The sequence below is a fragment of the Manacus vitellinus genome, unplaced genomic scaffold, assembly GCF_001715985.3.
Source record: "Manacus vitellinus isolate BGI_N305 unplaced genomic scaffold, ASM171598v3 scaffold_13_pilon, whole genome shotgun sequence".
Taxonomy (NCBI): Eukaryota; Metazoa; Chordata; class Aves; order Passeriformes; family Pipridae; genus Manacus; species Manacus vitellinus.
Window position 1 is genome coordinate 8,246,037 of NW_021938999.1, and position 22,053 is coordinate 8,268,089.

The window sequence follows — 22,053 nt, forward strand, 5'->3', positions numbered from 1 at the left end:
AAAGTAAAACCTTCCCTTTCTCTGTGGTACTACAGTCACAAAGGTATAATTAAAAAAAAAAAAATTAAAAATAACTTAATCATCTCATCTGTCCAGGCTTAGGTAAATATGACCTTAGTGCATTTCAAATATTCCCCTATAACCAGTCATGTTCTCACATTCACGATGTATTGATGACTTGTCTGTTTTAACACTGTTAATAATCTTACATTTGCTTTCAGTTGATCCGCTACAATCTCCTTAAGATGCAATAGGAAGCAAGACGAATCTCTTTATATATCAATATAAGAATGATTATACTTTATTAATTCTCTAAGTAATTTTACTGCACATGGCAACCTCCTCTGACCTGGAGAGCAAGGTAAACCATCATGTCCAAAACCACCATAAACTTGATAACTCGGACTGAATTTCTATGTTCATCAGAATTAACGTATGACCCTGCAAGTACTCTCAATTTGCTCTATTACAAAACAGTAAATATTTCATATACTTTTTCTCTAATTCCAGATGCTGTGTGAAAGTAATCAGTAAATCATTCAGAGACTTCCTTTAGTGGGCCTACATGATTGCCAGTAAGATTTTTCTACTCAGGTTTTTTCTTGACTAGATTTTAACAGCAAATATCTTTTTTTCCTCCACACTAAATAATCCAGACTTTGCCCCTTAATTTGTATGCATAACCCATTGCAAATATCTATACAGAAACAGGTCTGTTTTTAAGGATAATAAATTTATTTGAAAAATGTAAATTCTCAGCTCATGACGCAAATTAAACAAAAGAGATCAGTTCCTCATAGGCTGCAGACTGAGATTACTGCTCCACAAGTCAGACATGAGGAAGATGAAAAATATCTTTATGACTTCAAAATTTCTACAACTATAGCAGGGTACAAAGGAGAATTAAGTAAACCTGGTGGCACCAATAGGTCTTTGACCCATAGGACTTGCATAATGCCAAATACAAGACTGGCAACCTCTTACAGGGGTGAGAAATGTGGCAAGTAAACCTGGCAGTTTACCATTGCAATAAGGAGTATGAGCCACATCCTTGGACATGACATTATTGTGAAACAGGAGCCTTCAAAGTTTATAAGATGGCAGCTCTTCTTAAAAATGTATCTGAGCAATAATCTAGACCACAATGCCCAGCACAAATTCTTCTCAGAGTATTCACCTCAATAGGTTAGCTGCTGTCAACCAAAACTGCTTGCCAGGGAGAAGTGGTGCATGTGATACCAAATTACAGGACTCATAATTAGCAACCAGAATGCATGATAAGCACAAGATCCTGATGACTATTTTCTTAGAATGCCTGCTAAGAGAATTTCCTGAGAAATCCAAAAGGTGCTTACAGAACCGGAAATGAAAGATTAAAGGTTGAACATGTCTCCCACATTGCATTTTAATTATCTAGTTTGAGCTTATCATTTAATTTTTTAAAGCATCAAGTCTATGTATGCACATACACACAAACACACCAACACAAAACATCCAAGTATGGGATAAAAGCAAACCAAAGAGTGGTCAAACAAGTTTAAAGTAAACCTCAGGAACACAGGCCTTCCCTGTGCTAAGGGACAGGTTTGATTAGAGGGCTATTTAGGGACCATCACTCTAGCACTGGAAACGCCTTCAAAAAGAATCTATAAATTAATTTCAATTTAAATCTGTAAATTTAAAAAATAACTATTTATTGGGGAGGGAAAAAACCCAAATGCACTAAAAGTTACAATGTATTTAAAAGATAAAAAACCAGTCTATGTATCTGCATATGCAAGGGTGACTTTTAAAAGTATTGAAAATTAATATTTCTTACCTGAAATTAGAGAAAAAAAGGAAAAGCAAAAAAAGAATTTGTCTTGCACATAATTACTTAGAAGGCTGGCAAAGAGATTCATTTGAGCAATCCCATAAACAGCAATATGTTTAATGCAATACCTGGATAACAGAAAGGCCAAAGATTCAACTCTAACTTAGACAAATATAAAATTATACAAATTATCCAAGAACTTCTATGTAAATATAAAAGGTTCTAAAAATTCAGAAATTTAATTTTTTTTGTGACAGAAGACTGAAAAATTTGCCACTGTCAAGTAAGCTCAGCATCCACTTACATATGATCATAACTCTATATAAATTCACTCACTCATGAAGCAATATTTACTTTAATCTATTAATGTAATTTAATGGCACAACTAGTAAGTTCTCAAGTTAAAATGGGCAGTAGAGGAAATAACTGTTCTTCAGTGATATACGCACAAGTCTATGATAGTGGCAGTTTGCTGCAAATCCACGCTTTGTAATATCAGTCAAATTTCTTATTCAAAATTATATGCTTCCTTATTTTGTAATCTCCCACATCATTCACAGCTAACAAGAAAGAAATCCATTTTACAGACTTCTTGCCTTATTTACAACAGAATGTAAGTACCATCCATTATTTCCACATTTTAGCACAAACTGCAAATACTGAATTTGAAGAAGCATATTGGAGGAGAATGCACTCTGCAGGCAACACTACTTCTTATGTTGCTTAATTGTTAAGTGCATTCCTTAACTAGCTTAATCTGCTGTGATTTAAAATTTCCTAATGAAACTATAACATATGCTTCTGAGGCAAAAAAGCCGCAAGGCTTGCTTTATTCATGAAGTTCAAACCTATTTCTTCATTCTGTATAGGTATTTATTGTTAAGATAAAGAAATAATCAAACCTCTAGGAAAAAAACCCTGCTCTATCTATTCTAAAGTAATAGAATAGTCTCTTCAATTTTCTTCCAGAATGTTACTTTAAGAAAGGTAGTTGCCTTTAAAATACAGCCATACTGCACTAAAGTAAAATTTTATCTCATAATTTACTAAAGATGTAACTTGTAAATCAGTTCACAAATATCTTTGATGAGAACACAATTCATAAGTCAATTTGTTTTAATGTATTGGGTTTTGTCAAAATGAATGTGCTATAAAAACATTACATCCTTTCTGCTACTTTGAAATAATGCAATGAAAACCTACAGAAGAAAAACTGTTTCGCAAAAAACCTTTCTTTTTCCTATTTTGATTATTGTGCTTAAGTACCTAATTTTTCACTTCTGCTTTATGAACTTGTTTTCCACAGCTTAAAATTAAAAGTATCAAATTTCTCAAATAAAAGACAAGCAAAATATCCCCATGTCGATGAAAACCCCAATGACTTTATTATTACTGATTTAAAAAGGCTTGCATTTAAACTACAAGCAAAGTCAATTCTTAAAGTTTCAGCAAACAAATTTCTCACAAATCTATTTGTATTGGTTTGAAACTTATAAAGCATTACTAACTAACCGAATATCTCATTGAAAAGAAGACATAAAAAATTTGCCTACAATTGCCTACCTAATCTGAAAATCTCTTCTTAGATCATCAGATGCTACTGATCTATGCAACAGGATTTGAATGTTAATGTTCCTGGCATTTGTACAGCATGTTGTCATTGCTTAAGCAAGTCTCTCTCTTTTAGCTTTTCTTCCTGTGAGTTACTTCATAATAAACACACAAAGTTGTGATATTTGGCTGTCAAAAGCCACCTTTAATGGCATAAAAGCCATTAAATTAATTTCCCAGTCTGCTGGAAAGCATGCTTGAGAAGATTTATATCTGAAAGTATAACCACCTCTGTGCCACTTCACCATAGAATGATGATCATTAATTACAACTATATGGAGACCACGGGGAGAGGGATACGAATGCAGAAGCCAAAACTAAAATAAGCTGCTCTCTTTGGAATACATATCTCTCCCATAGCTACATTAATTGTAATTAACTTTCTCCTTCACAATTCTTTCATTTTTATACTGAAGAAATCTTTTGATTTCTCTTCAATATAATTTTACTGCTCCTACTTATTGAAGATATTGTTTTCCATTTATTCCCATGACCCAACATTTCCAGTCTGTAGTTTCAAATAAAATACTTTGCACTAACCTTTCATGACTTCCTCACAGTACAAGCCTATTATTTCTTAATTGCCTTCAAAAATAAGACAATATAAACCACAAAAAATATTTCAAACTTCAGAAATTCATTGTTTTTTACACTATTATAAAATTAATTTATTGTTTAAATTCTGAGAGTGTGCATTAAACATCTTGAAAAAACACACCTTCCTTAGACAGATACATTTAAAAATTTAGAAACACACACACACAGAGATGCAAAACAAACTTTAAAAGTAGATAATTAAAATCCACATCACCCTGCACTAAAACAGGACTTTCATTAACAGATTTTTTTTTTTATATACATGGGGAACAAAACTTCTTTTTCCTCAAGTACTTTTTGGTATGGCTTAGAGAAAAAAACCAAACAAACTTGAATAATACAAAAATACTGTGATTAAATGGACAAATCAGAGTTAGCTGAAAGCATCAAACATTTCAAAACAATAGAAAGGCTACAACTGACTTATTTATTCAGATTACTCATGACAAAAGTTTTGAGCTTATTTTTTCTTATGAAAATGTAAAATAATATTTAATATAGAGTACAGTTAGATACTAGTTGAGAATAAAATCCATACTTGAGCTCTAAACTACCTGAGCTACTTGAATTAGAACACAAGCAAGATCGTGGATCTCCATCTCAAGAACAGTAAAGACTTACAGAATGGTCTGGGTTGGAAGGGACCTTAAAGATCAGCTAGTTCCAATCCCTGTGCCTTGGGCAGGGACACCTTCCACTAGACCAGGTTGTTAAAAGCCCCATCCAACCTGACTTTGAACACTTCCAGGGATGGGGCATCCATAGCTCTCTGGGCAGCCTGTGCCAGGGTCTCACCACCCTCACAGTAAACACTGCTTTAAAAGATAAATAAAATTAAAAAATACAATATAATAAATAAAATAATCACATAGCCAATGGATCAATTGCTATAACCTTACAGACTTTCTTGGAGGGAACAAAAATGCCTGGCTGTAGTAAAATGATGTGGAATAAACTTTCAGGAAAAACAGATAGCAGAGACAACCTGTAGGCCAAGAAGCAAATCTACTCACCAGTCAGTAGAAATAAAAGAAAAACTACTATAATTATGCTACCTCAGCATTTTTAGAACTTGTGCATTTACCCACAATATAAAATTAATATAATTTAATTAAACTAATCAAGCTTAAAGGTCTTGAAGACTACTTCTAGTAAAATACAGAAGGTAAGTTGGTAAGTAACTCAAACTGGAAGACTCTCCAAGTTAAAGAGAGTATAACAAGCAAAAAAAAAGAGCAAGGCAGAGTTCATAGGATGAATGTGCATCTTATCATGCCAACTGATTTATAAGGGAGAACAAAAGACAAGTTTACAGACAAAAAATTTGCTTTCATGGTCTTTAAACAGATATTATCATAGTACAGAAACATTAATTTGATTTTGTTAGAAACCTCTGATTAGTCCTATTTAATCTTAGAATTTTTTTATTAATTTAGAGATTTCTTCTATGCATCTCCTATAGCAAAAATTCAAAAGAATTCCTCTGATTTTGTCCATAAGACAGGATCTGGAAAGTTTCTTCACAAGAAACATCTAAGAAAAAATTCCATATAGCTCCCCTGCTATGAACTGACATTTCATAGGTTCCATCACACCTCTCTCTGTCAGACTTGTTGACTCTTTGATAGAGTTCCTGGCACTGACATGATTGAAGAAATTTTTATTAGTAACTTTCAAGTCTCTACTTGGTTTTTCCTCTAATGTGTAAAACCATGACAGTCATCTAAAAGAAGCTGGGCTTTACACAGGTTTGAACCTCCTGGCTGCTTTTCAAAAAAGTATTCACACTACAGCTTTACTAAAGAACAAATAAATGGAGGCTGAGCCATACACTGTAGTATACTGATCAATATTCTCAAGACACACTTCTTTGATATGACACAGAAGCATTCAAAGATTTAAAACAAAAACTCCAACAAAATAAGCAAACAAACAAAAAACCACAAAGAAACCACCAACAAACAAAAAAAAAATCCAAATACCCCAACCCAAAACCTCAAACTCCATCTACAGATGCCTCCACTTGCAATAACATGGAGAGAGCAGAACAAATAACAAGAAGCTGTAAGTTTAAAGAAATGTAACCCAATTATTTTTGTTCTAACAGCAATAAGAAATTTTGGTAACATTACGAAGAGTAGGATGATGATTGTAATCTTATGCCTACAGACATAGTCCAAAAAAAATTAACTGGCAATTGCCGTTTTTTCAGCTACTATCTTACATTAACAAAGAAAAACATCAAAAATTTTCATTTAATTATCTACTTCATAAGAAAGTCAGTCATATACAGCAACATTTTTAAGAAAAGAACATTCAATTCAAACAGTGCTACCTTGAAGTAATTACTACCAGGCATGAGAAATTGTTAGGTCTGATAAATCCTCTTTCTAACACTTATTTTAATCTTTGAGATAGTAGGTGTTTGTTTCTTCAATAGCTGCTCTTAAAGCTTTTCTCTGCAGTCAATCTTTCTTAATCCCTCTGGATACTTTATTTAAAGCTTGTCAGTCACAGATCAAAAAATGCAGCAACTATTGCTTACTACACTTTCAATGAAAATACTGCAGCATGATAATTAGATATGATACTGCTTTGAAACACTTATTTAGGAAGGTTAAAGTGACAACTTTGGGACTCAGAGCACAGTAACTTAATATGTAGAAGCTATTCTTAAAAGGAAGAGCATCTTCTAATATGACAAGTCTGAACAACTCAGATATTTTCTTCTTAAGTATGGAAAAGTTCTTTCCTTTATTAAAAGTCTAACAAAAATAATGCTGACATCTGGAAAAAAAAAAAAGGATTTTTTTTGTTTTAATTTTTTTTTTAAATGTATTTTCCCCTCTCTTCTCCCAAAGAAAGGGAAAGTTACCTTTTAATATAACACAGTTTTCCCGTGAAGGTATGTTAAAAAAAAAATCATTTAACTTTTATATTGAAAATACCTGAGTAACCTCTAATGCAGTCTTTATTACAGATGCACCACTAACTTTTCTGTTCCTCTTATTACCACATTGTATTTGACTCAAAACAACAAGAGTTAGGAATAGCTTTTAAAAAAGGTGAAAGCATCTTTCTTTTTACACTCTCTTATTTATAAAATTGGACCAATTGTATCAGATACACAAATCAGGGAGATTACACCAAAGAACTGTTCTTAGACAAACATGATTTCAATTTAAGGCATTATGAAAGTATAAGCACAAAAGAGTAAAGCAAATGTTTTACAAAGGAAAAAGAAAAAAAACTGAAACATGTACTACTCTTAGTAATCAAACAGAAGCTCATGAGAAAAATTTTTAATCAAACTATCATCTTGAATTATATCTTGCCCACAAAAGTATGTTGAATATGCAACAGTTCAGAACTATAAAACCTAAAGACAGCATTACCTGAAAATTGTTTGAATAATAAAAAGAATACCATACTTAGGCTATAAATAGTAACATTATAAAGCAATGCAATGGTCCTATTAAGATTTAGTAAAGCCTACTGTGTAGAAAGCAAACTATTTCCAATGATGTGTAAACACTGACAGGGAAGCTTCATAAAACTAGCAGATGAACACAACTGTGACAGCTGTTCTTTCTCCCTTTTCATCCAAACTTGAATTTCGATTTTGACTGAAGTATGAAAATATAAATGCAAGAGAGAAGTTAAGTTAATAATAGAACTGGAGTCTTATCACTTCACTTTTCAAAAGGTTGGGGGTTTGGGTTTTTTCCCTTCCGTAAGCTTTATGACCGAGAACACTCAGTGTTGGCTTTGTGAGCTGAGTTTTGACAACTCCGGTAACTCTACTAACATACAAAATTGCACAAACTTTTAAGTTTTACACCAACATGACAATAGTTGTGTTAATCACTTGTTAATAACTTTTTTAATGACTTTTTTCATGCAAAACTATTCCTTACATACTGAGTTTTTTCATTCAGTATTAATATTCAAGAATCTATGCTTTAGTTACATAGATTGCCCTTTCTTTGAAGATAATTTAAAAATTTTAAAAATGAAAAGGACTAATACACCTTAAAAGTTATGACGTTGGGGTTTTTTTTGTTTTGTTCTAAACAGGCACCCATAAAACACTACAATACCATTAACTCAAAATACTGATTTTCTCTCATATAGAAAGCTAAAAATAACACGCAATTAAGCAGTTGGATATACTTAAGATAATCATGTCTCTTTTTTTGACAGCTATTGTTAACAACATCCAGAGAATTTTAACTTTAATTAGACTTATTCCACTACAAACAGACAGGAACATTTTTTAAAATTATCCACAAAAACAGTTTTAGTTAAAATACATTAACTTTTCCCTGAAAGGTAGTGAAGCTGAGGTACATCCTACTTTGTCAACTAATACATCTTTATGATTGATTCAAGCTTGAAATATGTGCCAGTCCATAAAACCAAGACTTTTGATTTTGCAATTTGTGTGGCTAACTGAATAGATTGTAAAGAACCTAATTTGTTTCAATAGAGGTCATGAAGATGACTAGAGATAGTTTTTCCATCGCATCAGAATGATACAACTTTGAGCCTTTTGATTATAAAGAACTACAAAACTACTTAAAAAGAAATTAAGATTACAGAAAACATGACAGAAGTAACATAAAAAAAATCCACATATGATAAGCAAAGAAAGGGGGCAAAGCCCAAGTCTATAGGATGCAACAATGCATGTAACATTTCGGATGAACTGTTCGAATTAGCTTGAAAATCTGACAGTATATTAAAGAGAGAAATAAAAATTGAAACAGAGAACGATTGATTTTGTAAAACAGCACTGTCTATAATAAATCAAGGCCCTTCAAGACAGTACTAAGAATAAAAATACTAGAAAAGCAGGTTGCCATACCCTGTATCTGTCTGTTGAGATACTTTTCTGAGTGCTCCCTAACTTGCTAAGCAAAAAATAAGTGGAATTCACAAATTCTTATCATGAGCATGCAGTTTAATAACATAGCTAAAGCAGTCTCAGTGCTACCTGGCATTAAACAGAGACCTCGCTTCCCCCTTCTTCCCTAACATGCTCCTATCCCCACATCCCTACTCTGATCCTCACGATGAGTGCAGAAGGTTAAATTATTCAGTATATTATGGGTTTAGTTTCCAGCCAATTTAACTGAACTGATCCACTGTGCCAGAGAAAAGCCAATGCTGACCAAAAAGAGAAGACAGGAATGCATGTTTCAGGTTGGGAAAGAGAAAACAAAGCTACCCATTCTGATGGCAGAAAGCCCTGATTTAGCTGTGTGATCTAAGCATATGGCAAGCAAACCCTTTTCTGTTCAACTAAACATAATCTGGAATTACTCAAAGATGCAGCTCCACTGTGAAATTTAAGGAACAGTGAAAGGAATGGGCAGGGTACCCCACAGTAACCTCTTGAAACAACAAACGGGATCTGGAAGATGAATTCTACAGCATGTAAGAATCTAGTTCACATTGTTCCAAGTTCTCATTGGGAATCAAATATATCAAGGAGTAAAATATATGTAGCAATATACTATTACCCAACTACATACAGTTACTTGTAAATATACACTCAGCTGCTACTTATTAACACCTTCTCAAGGTATATTCCAAAAAATGTCAGAATTGGGTTGGTGCAATTACCTAAAAATTCACTAATTAAGTAAGTAAATCATCTCATTTTGATCAAAGTAGACAGAGAGTGCTTATGCAAACAGATCCACTTGTGTGTATTTGATACTAAATGCCACCACTAACGTCCAGTAGGTTAAGCAACTAGGGAAAAACAGCAGGGAATAAACTCTATCACTACCAAGCTACCCACAAACTGCATATCTGGGTAAAGCTCAACTACATTCATTAGGACTTTTATACTATTATAACTAGGTAATATATTTTATACTATTATAACTAGGTAAAAAAATAATCCTTAAATGAAATAGTTATATAGCTCTAATCCAGAACAAAGGGTCACTACAGAATTAGTCAAACTGCAACTAGAAAATTAATACTCCAACAAGTCATGCTGAAAGATAAAGATGAATTTGTCCAGATAAATAATTAAAATAAATATCCAAACAGAAAAATAAAAGGATCAAAAGATTAAAGGTAATTTATAGTTCACTAGTCCCCTATTAATCAGTTCTCTTCATTACACAAGTTCTGTCAACATATTTGCCCTTCTTCATCCTCTCTTATTCCCTAACCCTTCATAAACTAATCATGAGATGTCCTCTTAATACTATCTACATGTTCCTCAGTTCTGTTTGGAATGCCTTCAAATATTCTGCTTTACTAACCAACCCTCGACACAGCAGTATATCACGGAGTACACGGCTAGTTGACAAACAATTCAAACAATTCACTGCTAGTTTTCACATGGATTTTCCTACTTGTTTAAAGTGAATAAAAGAATGTAAAATAGTAAGATTTCTTTACCCAACTCAGCATGAAAAATTATATTACATATTTATAAAGACAATTGCTGAGATATTGTGAATAATTAATTTTTTCTTAAGTGAGACATACAAAACCAAATTAACAATTTAAAAATATAATCTCTCTAAGTGCTTAAAAAAAGTGCTTTCTAATGCACTAAAATTTAGGTCTATATTATTTTTGTCTTTGTTTCCATGTAATTTACCTGAAGGAACTTTGGGGTTTTTTTCAAAAACTACAATTCCAAAATATTTAAATGAATGAAAAAAATTTCTAGCTGGTTTCCCACTGCAGTCAAAATCAGTCCTGCCATAGAGCACAGAAGCCTGGTACAGAAGTACCAAGTCCTCTGTGGATGGGCTCAAAACTTGTGGACCTTCTTCACCTTTCCCATGGTACAAAGTGGGAACTATCAATGTGTAAAACCAAATTCAAATGCTGTTTATCTTACCCATCCCAGTCCTCCCTCTCTTCAGCTCCTCTGCAGCACTTACAAAATACTTTCACTGTCCACAGATTGGCACAGCAACAGGGGGTGAGGGGGGAGGCATATTCATAGAAATTGAAAAAGTGAACAGTGGCTACTTCAAAGCAAGCTAAGATAATGCTGAACAATTTGTGTGTCATGTTATGGTTATATATACATCTATGTGTACATATAGTAAGTGTTCCATAACTCATGAAAGCAAGCAAGGAGTGCTTCAAAGAGAACTGAGAGGTAAGTAAAAGTTTCACGTCACCAAGTAGCTCAGGTATATTGCAGCTCTTTTTCAGAGGAAAGCATATGATGTTTTCTAGACATATGTAGAAGATGTAATTGGCTTTTCAGTACTTTCAAGTCTTGAATTCCAAAGTTTTCTGTAACCTTTCTTCATTCTCTGCCCACCCAAATCACACAGCTAACAATATTCCATTTAATTATCAAAGAATATTTCACACAATATTGCTCATGTTCATGATACAACTTCACTGATGTCATGAGTATTACTATAAAAAGTTATGGAAATTACTAAGAATCAGCACCAAAATACATCTTTGTATATGGAAATTACATTACTGGCAATTTGCACTAAGGAGAAAAAATTTAATGTGATCAAAATGGAATTCGTGGTATGGAATTTTCATATGACAGAAAAGTGATTTAAATTACTTTGAATAGTTTTTCACACAAGTTTTACAATGGTTCTAAAAAACATTTGTTTTCTTAATACTTTCATAACTTGCAGGAAAACGTTAAAATGTCAGTTATGTTTCACGTCCCTGCTTTTAGGTAAATTTAATTTGTGTAAATTTCATAAATAACTTCAAGCAAATGTGTAAATAAAAACATTTTAATACAATATTGTGCAAAAACTCATATTTATTTAAACAAAGAAAAACATTAAAACAGTAGAAGTTTGTTACTGAAGTTTAATGACAAAATTCAAAGAAAAGTTCAGGAGCATACAACAATTGCAAATAAAATCTTTTCATCTATCTCAAGCTGAAAAATTCCCCACATTCCTGAGCACTCAGTCCTCAGAGATTTTCCAGAATTTCTTTCCTGGTAAATCAGAAGACAGCAAAACTTGAAGGGCCTGGGAGAAGCAGAAGCACCCAGTTAATACAGTTATAGTTCCTTGTTCAACTTCCACTTTATAAAAACAATCTGTTGTTCCTTCAGTTTCATTCAGTCTCTTTTAAGTTGGATAACTACAAATACGTTCCATCTTTTCCACTTTATCTCCTCAAAACCTCAATGCATGGGTCTTATTCATAATTCTCCAAGGACTAGTGAATTGGTGGAAAGGTCTAGGTGTTCAGACAGCAGGATTAATTATCTCAAATTAATTTACATACTGAAGCAATCAAGGCTTCAGCTTCATCTTCTGAAGGAAAGGAAATAATGCATGCTAAACAAAATTTTACCCTAGAACCCTCCAAGTATGAAGAAAAGCAGTTCTCTAGAGTCAGTGGGTTAATATTCTTTGTTCTCTGGGTTATATCATTCAGAAATTCAATTTTATGTACATTCTAAACAGATCTACTTATTGCACAAAAATTACAACTCTCCTCAAGAAAAAAATAATCTCTGCTTAATTGACAATTTTTTCATATTTTATAAACAAACACTGAGGAATTACCTCAGATACTGCCATGATAAAATGCTCTGAAACTTCACTCCAATTATATAATAACAATTTTAGATACAGTAAACTGTAGAAAAAATAATTTTAAATATAATTATTTTAAATATAATTAATCTGTTGAAAAAGAAGGAAAGAAGGCAAAAATGAAACTGCATACTGGTTTATAGGGACAAGAAGACTTTCTGTAACACGTGAGAGGAAATAGAAAGAACTGTAAGCAAGGGAGTTATAGATAGATGAAGGCTTTTTCAAGACCAAAGAGCCTTTCTTTACTCATAGTAATACTGGTCTGGGAACAAATCCCACCCCAATCCCACTAGGATTTGGGCCTGGATTAATTATTCCATGAAGTCATGGAAGTATCAATTTAAAAAACACTAGGTAACAGAAGTTTCATTTAATGCCTTCTATGAAAGGATTTAAGATCACATGAAAAAAATACTTACAAGAGTAAGACCTCTCTTTTCAAAGTTTTCAGTTCATGAGTTCTTGTAAGCATCATCAAGCTCCTCTACTTCAAGGAGACTGCAGACAATATCTCAATCGCCATTCCAGTCTTCAGCAGCCTCATTTTTCTTGGCATTCTTTATCCGACATAAAACTATGAATTGCTACAATCGTGTTCATTTTCTGCCCTGGACTTCCTACTAACTCCTAATGTGCTCTTGATCCAACACTGCTAAGGGGTCTCAAAGTTATTTCATACAGCCATTCCACTTATCAATGGCCTGACATGCATCCTTATTATGGTCGTGTTTCTCTTGAGCGTTCATCTCTCTGGATAGTGAATAAATCCAGGTCCTCTCTGGGGTTTTAGATTTACACACAAGGCCCAGTGAATTACTGAAATGACAATTACAGCGAAGTGTAGCTAACTCTGTGAGCAAGAAACCACGAGCAACTCTGCAGCACAACCTAATACTTGGAAACAATGTAGATCAACGGGAATTCAGGGCAAGAGGACGGTGTACAAAGAGCACAACATGTGGCAACTTGAAATAGGACTTGCAGTCCAGTGCAAAATTTCTTGTTCATTAAGGTTGTGAACAGTGACAAGTCACATGGCACATCTTATTAACAAAAACACCTCTGGTGCATCCACAGGGATGAGATTCATTTTGACATAAACTAATATGCTGCAAACACACAGAGCTTTTAGGAAAACTTCCCTGACAGTAATTAGCATTTGTTCTGACAACACGTTAGTTACACCACTGCTATGTCATCCAGGAGGTTAGAAGCGAGCACAAAATAGTTTTCCTGCACTTGTAGTGTTTGAAATTCTAAAGAAGCTGTTATAATATGGTAGGAAAAAGATCTATAGCATTTTTCATACGGGGAAAAATTAAAAAAAATAATGTTGAGATCAACATACAGAATCTTTTGGTATAAGAAATCCAAGGTTTAAATTCCTCCTTCTCCTAATTTAGACCAGAAATTCAAAACTGAAATTACTGTATTCCAGTAGGGGTCACTCTTTATCCCCTTTGAAAGTTTCCTTAATTGCCATTTTGCCTTTCCTGGCTTGGTTTGACAACCAAATTTTATCTTGCTGAAAATGTTACAGCATTCTGCTTTTATTGCAGAGTGGGGAACTAATGAGACATTACCAGATTACACTTTCATCATACTTACACTGATGGAAAGGTTGAAAGTATGCCCTCAGCACTTAACATATTCAGTTCCTACATTCAGTCACTCAATCTATTCTCCACGTGTGAACCTATGTGTAAAAATCAGGTACCTCAATCCATGCTAAGCCATAAGGACTTCAGTCCTTATATACAGACCCACAAAACCTATTTTATGGCATTCAGATTTGAATGAGAAGTAAATTAACACTTTCACCCATGTCATTTGTATCTTCAAAAGCTCTGTAACAACACTGTTCCAAAAAGTTTGTAGACTTCTTTAGCAGAGCAGAAAGCCTCCCATCACTAGAATAAATATGTCACACATTTGATATGCAAGATTAAGGATTAAGGGCTCTCTCAGTTGTCATAAAGCCAAAATAAACACGGCTTTCCTCCCACCAAAATATTTGACAAAACTGCAGCTGTGTTTAAACATTACAAGGATATACCATCAGATGATCTAATCAGCACAACCATTAGAGGCACTGTCAACCATTAGAATTTATTATTAATCTTTAATAATTTTTTAGGACCTCTTTTTTTTTAATTATAGACAGAACCTAAAATAAAAGGCATTATCACTTTCAACTGTACAAATTAGGACCCAAGTGACTTTGAACTGCAACAAAAAGGTTTCAGTTAAATTGAGAAAGAAAATACAAAATCAAGTTAAAAGATAGCTATAAATAAAGCACTTTAATGTAAAAACCAATATTCACTTAAAATCAAGAAATGGGATCTAGAGTAAAAACACAAGTACATACAGAGTATCACTAGAGTAAATATTAAATATATTAGCAGTTTAAACATTTTTGCTAGGACATTTCTGCAGTTCTGCAATTATTTCTATCTAAATTACTAAACCACAGTTTACAGTCTGATTTTTGATTCCTATAATTTTATTACAAAACTCAGGATTTTTGAGGTACTTCATAAATTTCAAGTCCCCATTTCAACTTTAAATAAAATGCATTCTCTTATTCATTCTAACTTGAATGCATCACTCAGTGGAACTTGAATATATTAGATTCAAATCAAAAGGCTATTTAAAGACAAATCTTTGAAAGTTTTTATATGCCCCTGAGGGGAAATAACTGCTGTTGGCAGTTAGTCAGGACCACTGCTATATTGAAAGAAATACCTTCATTTTGCTATTTTTCTTATGACATAGATATTAGCTTTTAAATGAGCTTTCAGAATGCAGTTTTCTGAGCTTCATACACTTTCAGTGGCAGAATATCTTCTCTAGTTGAAAGTTTTTGAGTTTTGTCTTTCTTCACTGAACACTTGCTGGAACAGCTATGCTCTCTGATACAAAAACACTGACAAACTGCAAATACATTAACAATCACCAGGGCCTCCAAATGTAAGTTGGTGGTAAAGACAAACTTATTTACCATATTAATTAAATGGCCTATTTAACATGGAATATCAATTCTCTAATCACATCTCATTTGAACTTCTTATTTCAATTAGCAACCCTAAAGTCTACTAGAGACCCCACTGCTCTAGGATCATTAAGAACATTTTCATTATCTGTCAAATGAGGGAGTAAAAGGCAGAAACTGCAAATACTCTCAGGAGTGGGCCTCTACCATACTTAAGAGATGATTAGGGAGAAAGCAGCATTAGTTCTCACTGGTTGCTTAGCAATGAAATGTCCCCGTATGAAACAAGAAATGAACAAAGCAACAGAGGTGTTGCCATGCAAATGAGTAAATGGATAGTCCATCATCCACTCAAGGATAATCTGTCCTTCATTAAAACCAATCAATCTGGATTAATCTGGATACCAATGTGTATCTTGCATAGAGAAGGCAGGAAGAATGCACTGAAGTAGGCAGACAATGCACTTCTAAAGTTTACATACACAACACTTACATTCTCACTGTATGTGTGTATGACAAACAGAAGTACAAGGAAAACAGTTTTAATTCAAACCAGATTAACGCTGTCATTTTTACTCTTAAATTTTACCTCTTATATCCATAGTTATAACTGAGTTATTATTCAATTATTAACAATTAGTCATTCTCTTAATGTTTATAACAATTTAAATACTAATCTATAAATTTAAGATTTAACCCACATCTGAGCTGGTTAAGTTTTCAAAAATAAACTCACACATAAAGCCACAAACAACACAAATAGAGCTGTTGACACTATTGTTGTTACTAATGTCATAAGCCCCAGAAGAGGTAAGCTTTTAACCAGGGAAATTTGATTACTGTTATCTTAAATTTCAGAGCCTAATTCCATGATTTTTTCAGCCACAGATGCAGTTTTAATAGGTTCTTTTTATTTTAATTTTCCCTCAAGGTTTCCTTGTTCCTTGGGTTATTTTTCTTGTTTTGGTATGGGGTTTGTTCTGGGTTTTTTTTGGGCCGCTATTGTTGGATTTCTTGGTTTGCTTTTTTGTTTTGCTGCTGTTGTCTGGTTCATATGTACAATTTAAAGTTTTCATAAAAAACACGAACAGGAGAGAAAGAAACACAGAATAAAACTACCTATGAAGAAAAATTCACCATGAGTGGTGAATACTTTTAAAGTACAAATCAATATGACTCCTGAACTCCACTGACTACTTAAAATCTGATTGCTTCTCAGTATATATTTAAACAGAACAATACAGATTTATAATTTTAAAAATTATTATAAAATTCGTATATCAAATTATGCTTTGATTAGCTCATCCAAACCATCAGTCAGATTAAAATGAAAATTATGTTTCAAAACCAATATCAATTCATAATTTGGTATTAAGATAAATCTTACCTATATATTCACAAACGAAGACCACAAAAAAAGGAGTAACAAGATCATTTATGCCCTGAACATATCCACTGGCTGGATGGCGTATTGCCCAGATAAACAAAATTCTTTCAAAGATCTGAAAAAGAGTTAAAGAAACCATCAGATAATTTAACAAGCGACGACCTCATTTTAAACAAGACACTTGAAAATTATCATAGAATCATACAACATGCTGAGTTAGAAGGGACCCATCAGGATCACTGAGTACAACTCCTGGACCTATGTAGCTCATCCCAAGAATCACACCACGTGCCTGAGAAGCAAATGCTTCTTGAACTCAGACAGGCTTTGTGCTGTGACCACTTCCCTGGTGACCCTGTTCCTTTCACCCTCTGGGGGAAAAATCTTTTTCTGATAGCCGACCTAAGCTTTCCCCAGTACAGCTTCATGCCATTACCTCGAGTCCTGCCACTGGTCACAAGAGTGAAGAGATCAGTACCTGCCCTGCCACTGCCCTCCATGCTGATGTTGAAGACCTCATTGCAGACAAATTTAATATCATAGAGCTACTAGTATAAAAAAACATACAAAAGCATAAATGAACACTGGTATTCATGACTAACTTCCACTGCTATGTAAGCTTCTCAGTTCTTCAAAAGAGAGCATTTTCAGGGTATTAGCACATGTTAAAATCAACCTAGTATATAATTCAGTTACAGTACCTACTGCAAAGTAGCCCTTATTCACTGGAGCTTTTCCAATAATATAAAATTCCTCTTTCCTCAAGAAAAAGAAATATTACATGATCTTCCCATGATTTTTCACCTTTTTGAAAGAAGTATTCTATTAATGCAGTATTCTATTTATTCGTAACAGAAAGAAGTACTTGACATAGTTTAGATTTTTTAATAACATGCCTATAAAAAGAGATTCCATAACAGCTAAGCTTGCCTAATACTGCAGTGTGGAGTTTTACACTTAAGAAGTGTGTATACTGGTTAATAAAAAATGTGAAACAAGCAGAAAATGTAGAAATAAGGCAACTGCCTGCCATATCACAGAACCTCACCTCCTCAGCTCTGTAAACTGCAGCTTGCTTAGGATCTGCAGAAGCTCATAAATCCACAACATATCTCAGCATGAGGAGACTGGAGAGTAGGAAAACCACAGAACTTTCCTCTGACTCAATTTAGGTCTGTGACATTCTGTATTTCCTCTCAATTATTTGCTTCTGAACATGCTACTTGCCTTTGAAAGGCTGCAAATAAGCAGAAGAGGGAAAGTTGCTACGTGCCTTGTCCTAACTACAGGTACTCAATCAAGTATGCATAATTTTCTGAAACAAAAGAATGTTTGCTCATTCTTGAGAGCACAAACAACATCGCTTTTCAGATCAGGCCTCAATACTAACAAAAAAGGAGCCATTTTCAAAGGACCTCAAGGGTTGTGTAGTTTGCTGCAACCTCAGAAATCGATGAATGCTCAGGTTTCAAGAAAGCCTGTAAAGACCTTCTCTGAAAGGACACAATAGGGAGAGGAAGCTTATTTATGAAGTCAGTATTATTAATATTCAATCTCACTTCAAGTTTTTGTTAGATTGAGGAGCTATTTTAATTCAATTTTAAATAAAATCTTATTGTTTAGTTTAAAAGTCCTCTTGCAGTTATTTTTAAGTAAGGAAAGGTGCTTGAAAGTCCCATTACAAGCTTCCACACAATTTACCTGATACTGAAACATATTTGCACCTTTTGCTTTGAAAACAAGTCCCAAATATCAATATCGACACCTACTCTTTCCCCACAGGTTTTCCTTTGAGAATCAACTGCCTTCCAGGTTTTATGTTTCCCTGGCTGAAAATTCATAGAACAAGGGGGACAGTCAACAACAAAAAGTACAAAAAGTTTTGGTGAGCACTGAAAAACAAGCTGTAACGCAGCTCACGTCTGATCCATTACAACTACAATTAAGATTCAGTATTTGCTCAGCATGATTTCAGGAATTAGTCAGAAAAGGAGATACTCATTAGCAAATTCTCCATAGAAGCCTCTCGTTCCCATTAGCCAAGATGCTTATTTCTTTAGCTACAAATTCTTGGTGCTAGTCCTGTCACCTCATGTTTTTTAACATGCACTGCATACTAATCCAAAAAATACCAGTCTCTGCCCATCAAGCAATAGCCTGTGGGGTTTCACTGTCTAACAATAACCGTATAAAGATTTTACACCCTGCAATTTAAACCTTACTTTTACATTTTACCTAATTATACCCTTATGAAATTGCAGTTATATCCTAATTTTCACTATTACGGGAAAACTGCAAATCTAGCTAGGTTAGTTACCTCACAGCCACCCCAACTGCTTCTGGCAGTTGCCACTTCTAGTTTCACTAACAGCAGTTCTCAGTATTATCAGTTATCCGTCTGTTTCACTTCAAAAAAAGGACATGTTCAACATACTGCAAATACAAATAACTTTCTTGAAAAACAAACAGCAGATACAGGTGACTAGAGAAACCTATTTAAATAGCAATTACTGAATGCAGAACGGTGTTATGTACTAGGCTAAATAAAAAACTCCTGGTGTGATGGGGTTACAAAATATGCACAGTTAAAAAAAAAAAAAAGACAAACAAATCCCCACAGTAATTCAGTAAGAACTATCAAAATACCCACTGTAAAAATTATAAAAATTGTGTTTTTTCATGAAGCCGTTTCTAAAGTCAAACAACCCACAAATTTGTACCACCAACCTTTTGTTTCCTCAGAATCTGACAATATATGCAGTTTACATTGCAGATTGAGAGCCCTATGGATTTTAAAACATTTTTAAAATCCAGGTATGGAAACTAAGGGAAGTGGGGGCCTATTTGGGTTTGCTGGGGGTGGGGGGTGGTTAATATTATTGAGCAGGAAGCATCACTGATGGCACATCAGCTTTAATATCCCTAAATGCACCTAATCAGAAATCCAACAAATACACACTGAAAAAGTGTTTTCAATTTCCTACCCATTTTCATAAGGTTTCATTTACTGTTCTGAATTGAAAAAAATGAGCACTGAAAACTTGAACAGCAGACTGATTTAAGTTTCTATACAGCACTCATCACTGTGCTCAAATAGGATTCATTAAAAAGGTCACTTTCCCAAAAGCTTCCCTTCTCGATTTCCAAATCAGCAACAGAAACTGGAATTATTTTTCTGCTATGAACCACTACATCTCATGAAATGTCATTACCAACCTATTATTCTCTTTTGAATTTAACGCTCATTCACAATTACAGCAAGAATTATATTCGCATACATAAAGAGAAGAAGCCATCAGCTTAAATGCAGGTTTTGAATTTCTTGTGAGTTTTGCACACAGGGTAACCCTTTGAAACCTGTCTTTGACCCATAATTTAATTTCCTTCTCTTCTTTATAGCCCTTGCCATCTCACCTTAAAAAAGGGGAAATGACTGTTGCCCACTTGAGACCAGCACCATCTTCCCTCTCCCTAAAAGGGAGTCAGTTCTGGGAACAACACAAGGTCCCTATCTAGATAAGCCCCTGGGAATAGGGTGGGATCCCCTGCGAGGCTAAGGGATTCAGCAGTGCTGTGGCAGGTGTCCAGAAACCCAGAAAGCAAGGGAAAGAAACAATGGAGAAGATGGATGCTATGTACAATGGCACCGAGCAAGTTGGGCTTGGTTTGGATCAAAGAGAGAGCAAAGACATATGCAAGCCCATCCTCACAGTAGCCCACACATTCAGTCAGATCAGTGGAGCTCCAAAATGAAGAACCTGCAACTCTGTAACATTCAGGATATTAATAGATCTGTAAAAATTAAATCAGATCTCTATCACTTCTTTATAACTCAAATACTTCCTAGATTTCCCCTTATCCTACTGCCATCCACCCTTTTCATAGTTTTCTGTACTTCAAGACCACTCACTCCCAGCTATAAGAATCTTATTAAAATAGACTTTTGATTTACACTTTCTTTTTTATTAATCAACTGTCCAATCTCACTCCTCCAAGCCTTCTATCATTTTTGCATCCATTTCCTTACTACTTGCAGGGGAAGAAGAAAGGTGTTGGAGCAGGGAAGATGGATGGGATAGGGTATGGACAGGGATTGGGGGGAGAGTGATTGTGATGTGGTTTCTTTAAACATTCTTTTTAAACATGAAAGCAGCAGCACTCCAGTTGTACAATGCCTTAATCTACTTTATAGGGATCAATTATGGCTGTTACGTGGCTCAATTTACTAAACCTTCAAACTGAGAAGGGTAAGTACAACCTGCAAGTAGGGATATCGAGCTGTATTCAACAAACTAATTTAAGGAGCTGTATACATACACTGTTAGCATTGGAAGAGAACTCAATGCCACTTGCAAGTACAATCACAATTTCTAGAAAGTGTGGATTTAAAACACATTTATTTTAAGGCAGTGTTTAAGATGCACATATCCAATGAAGTATTAGAAAAATATTCCTTTGGACAAGTTCAACAAATAACTAGAAATGAAAAAAAGTCTAATTTTATGAAAAAAAAAAAAATCTGCAAATGAGATCTCAGTAAATAATATTAAATGAATATACTACTTGAGCATTGTTACCTGCCAAAAGACAATTAAAAGCAAAAAAGACCTTAATAATTTCACATTTAATGATCCCACAAAGCTGACTGAAACTGCTTTCCATACTCAAACTTTACTAAATAATATTTGGCATTGAGGAACTATTGATATATTCAATTTTACTTAGAAGGAAGTTACTCAGACACAGTATTTCCTTTTTTAGTTATTCCCAAGCAAAACAAGTAGTGTTTCATTCTACTAGTCTATTCTACTAGTGTCTACTAGTTCTGTCAGCATTTTCAGATTAAATATAATTCAGCTATACAAAAAAAATCTTCAACTGTGACTGCTTGTAAAAAATACTGCACTACTATCTTTTTCACAGTAATATATTCTCTGAGTTCTCAAATAAATTTTTAAGTTCTAAGTTAATCATTCAACCAAAAAGGGATTCAAGCTCTTCCGTAACTAATTCTTTTCAATGTCTTATTATAGATGTTTCCACAATACACTAAATATTTAAGAAAAATACA

The 22,053-nt window shown here is 33.9% G+C and overlaps 1 protein-coding gene across 2 annotated transcripts in view; it reads right to left on the reverse strand.

The window, feature by feature from the left end:
* The window catches only part of TBC1D22A (TBC1 domain family member 22A), a 155,391-nt gene that overhangs the window by 103,885 nt on the left and 29,453 nt on the right, over positions 1-22,053 (reverse strand). For both annotated transcript variants that reach the window (XM_018068010.1, XM_018068011.1), the window contains exon 8: positions 16,983-17,097. In XM_018068010.1, the coding sequence (XP_017923499.1) occupies positions 16,983-17,097 (115 nt within the window). The remainder of the gene's footprint in view (positions 1-16,982; positions 17,098-22,053) is intronic.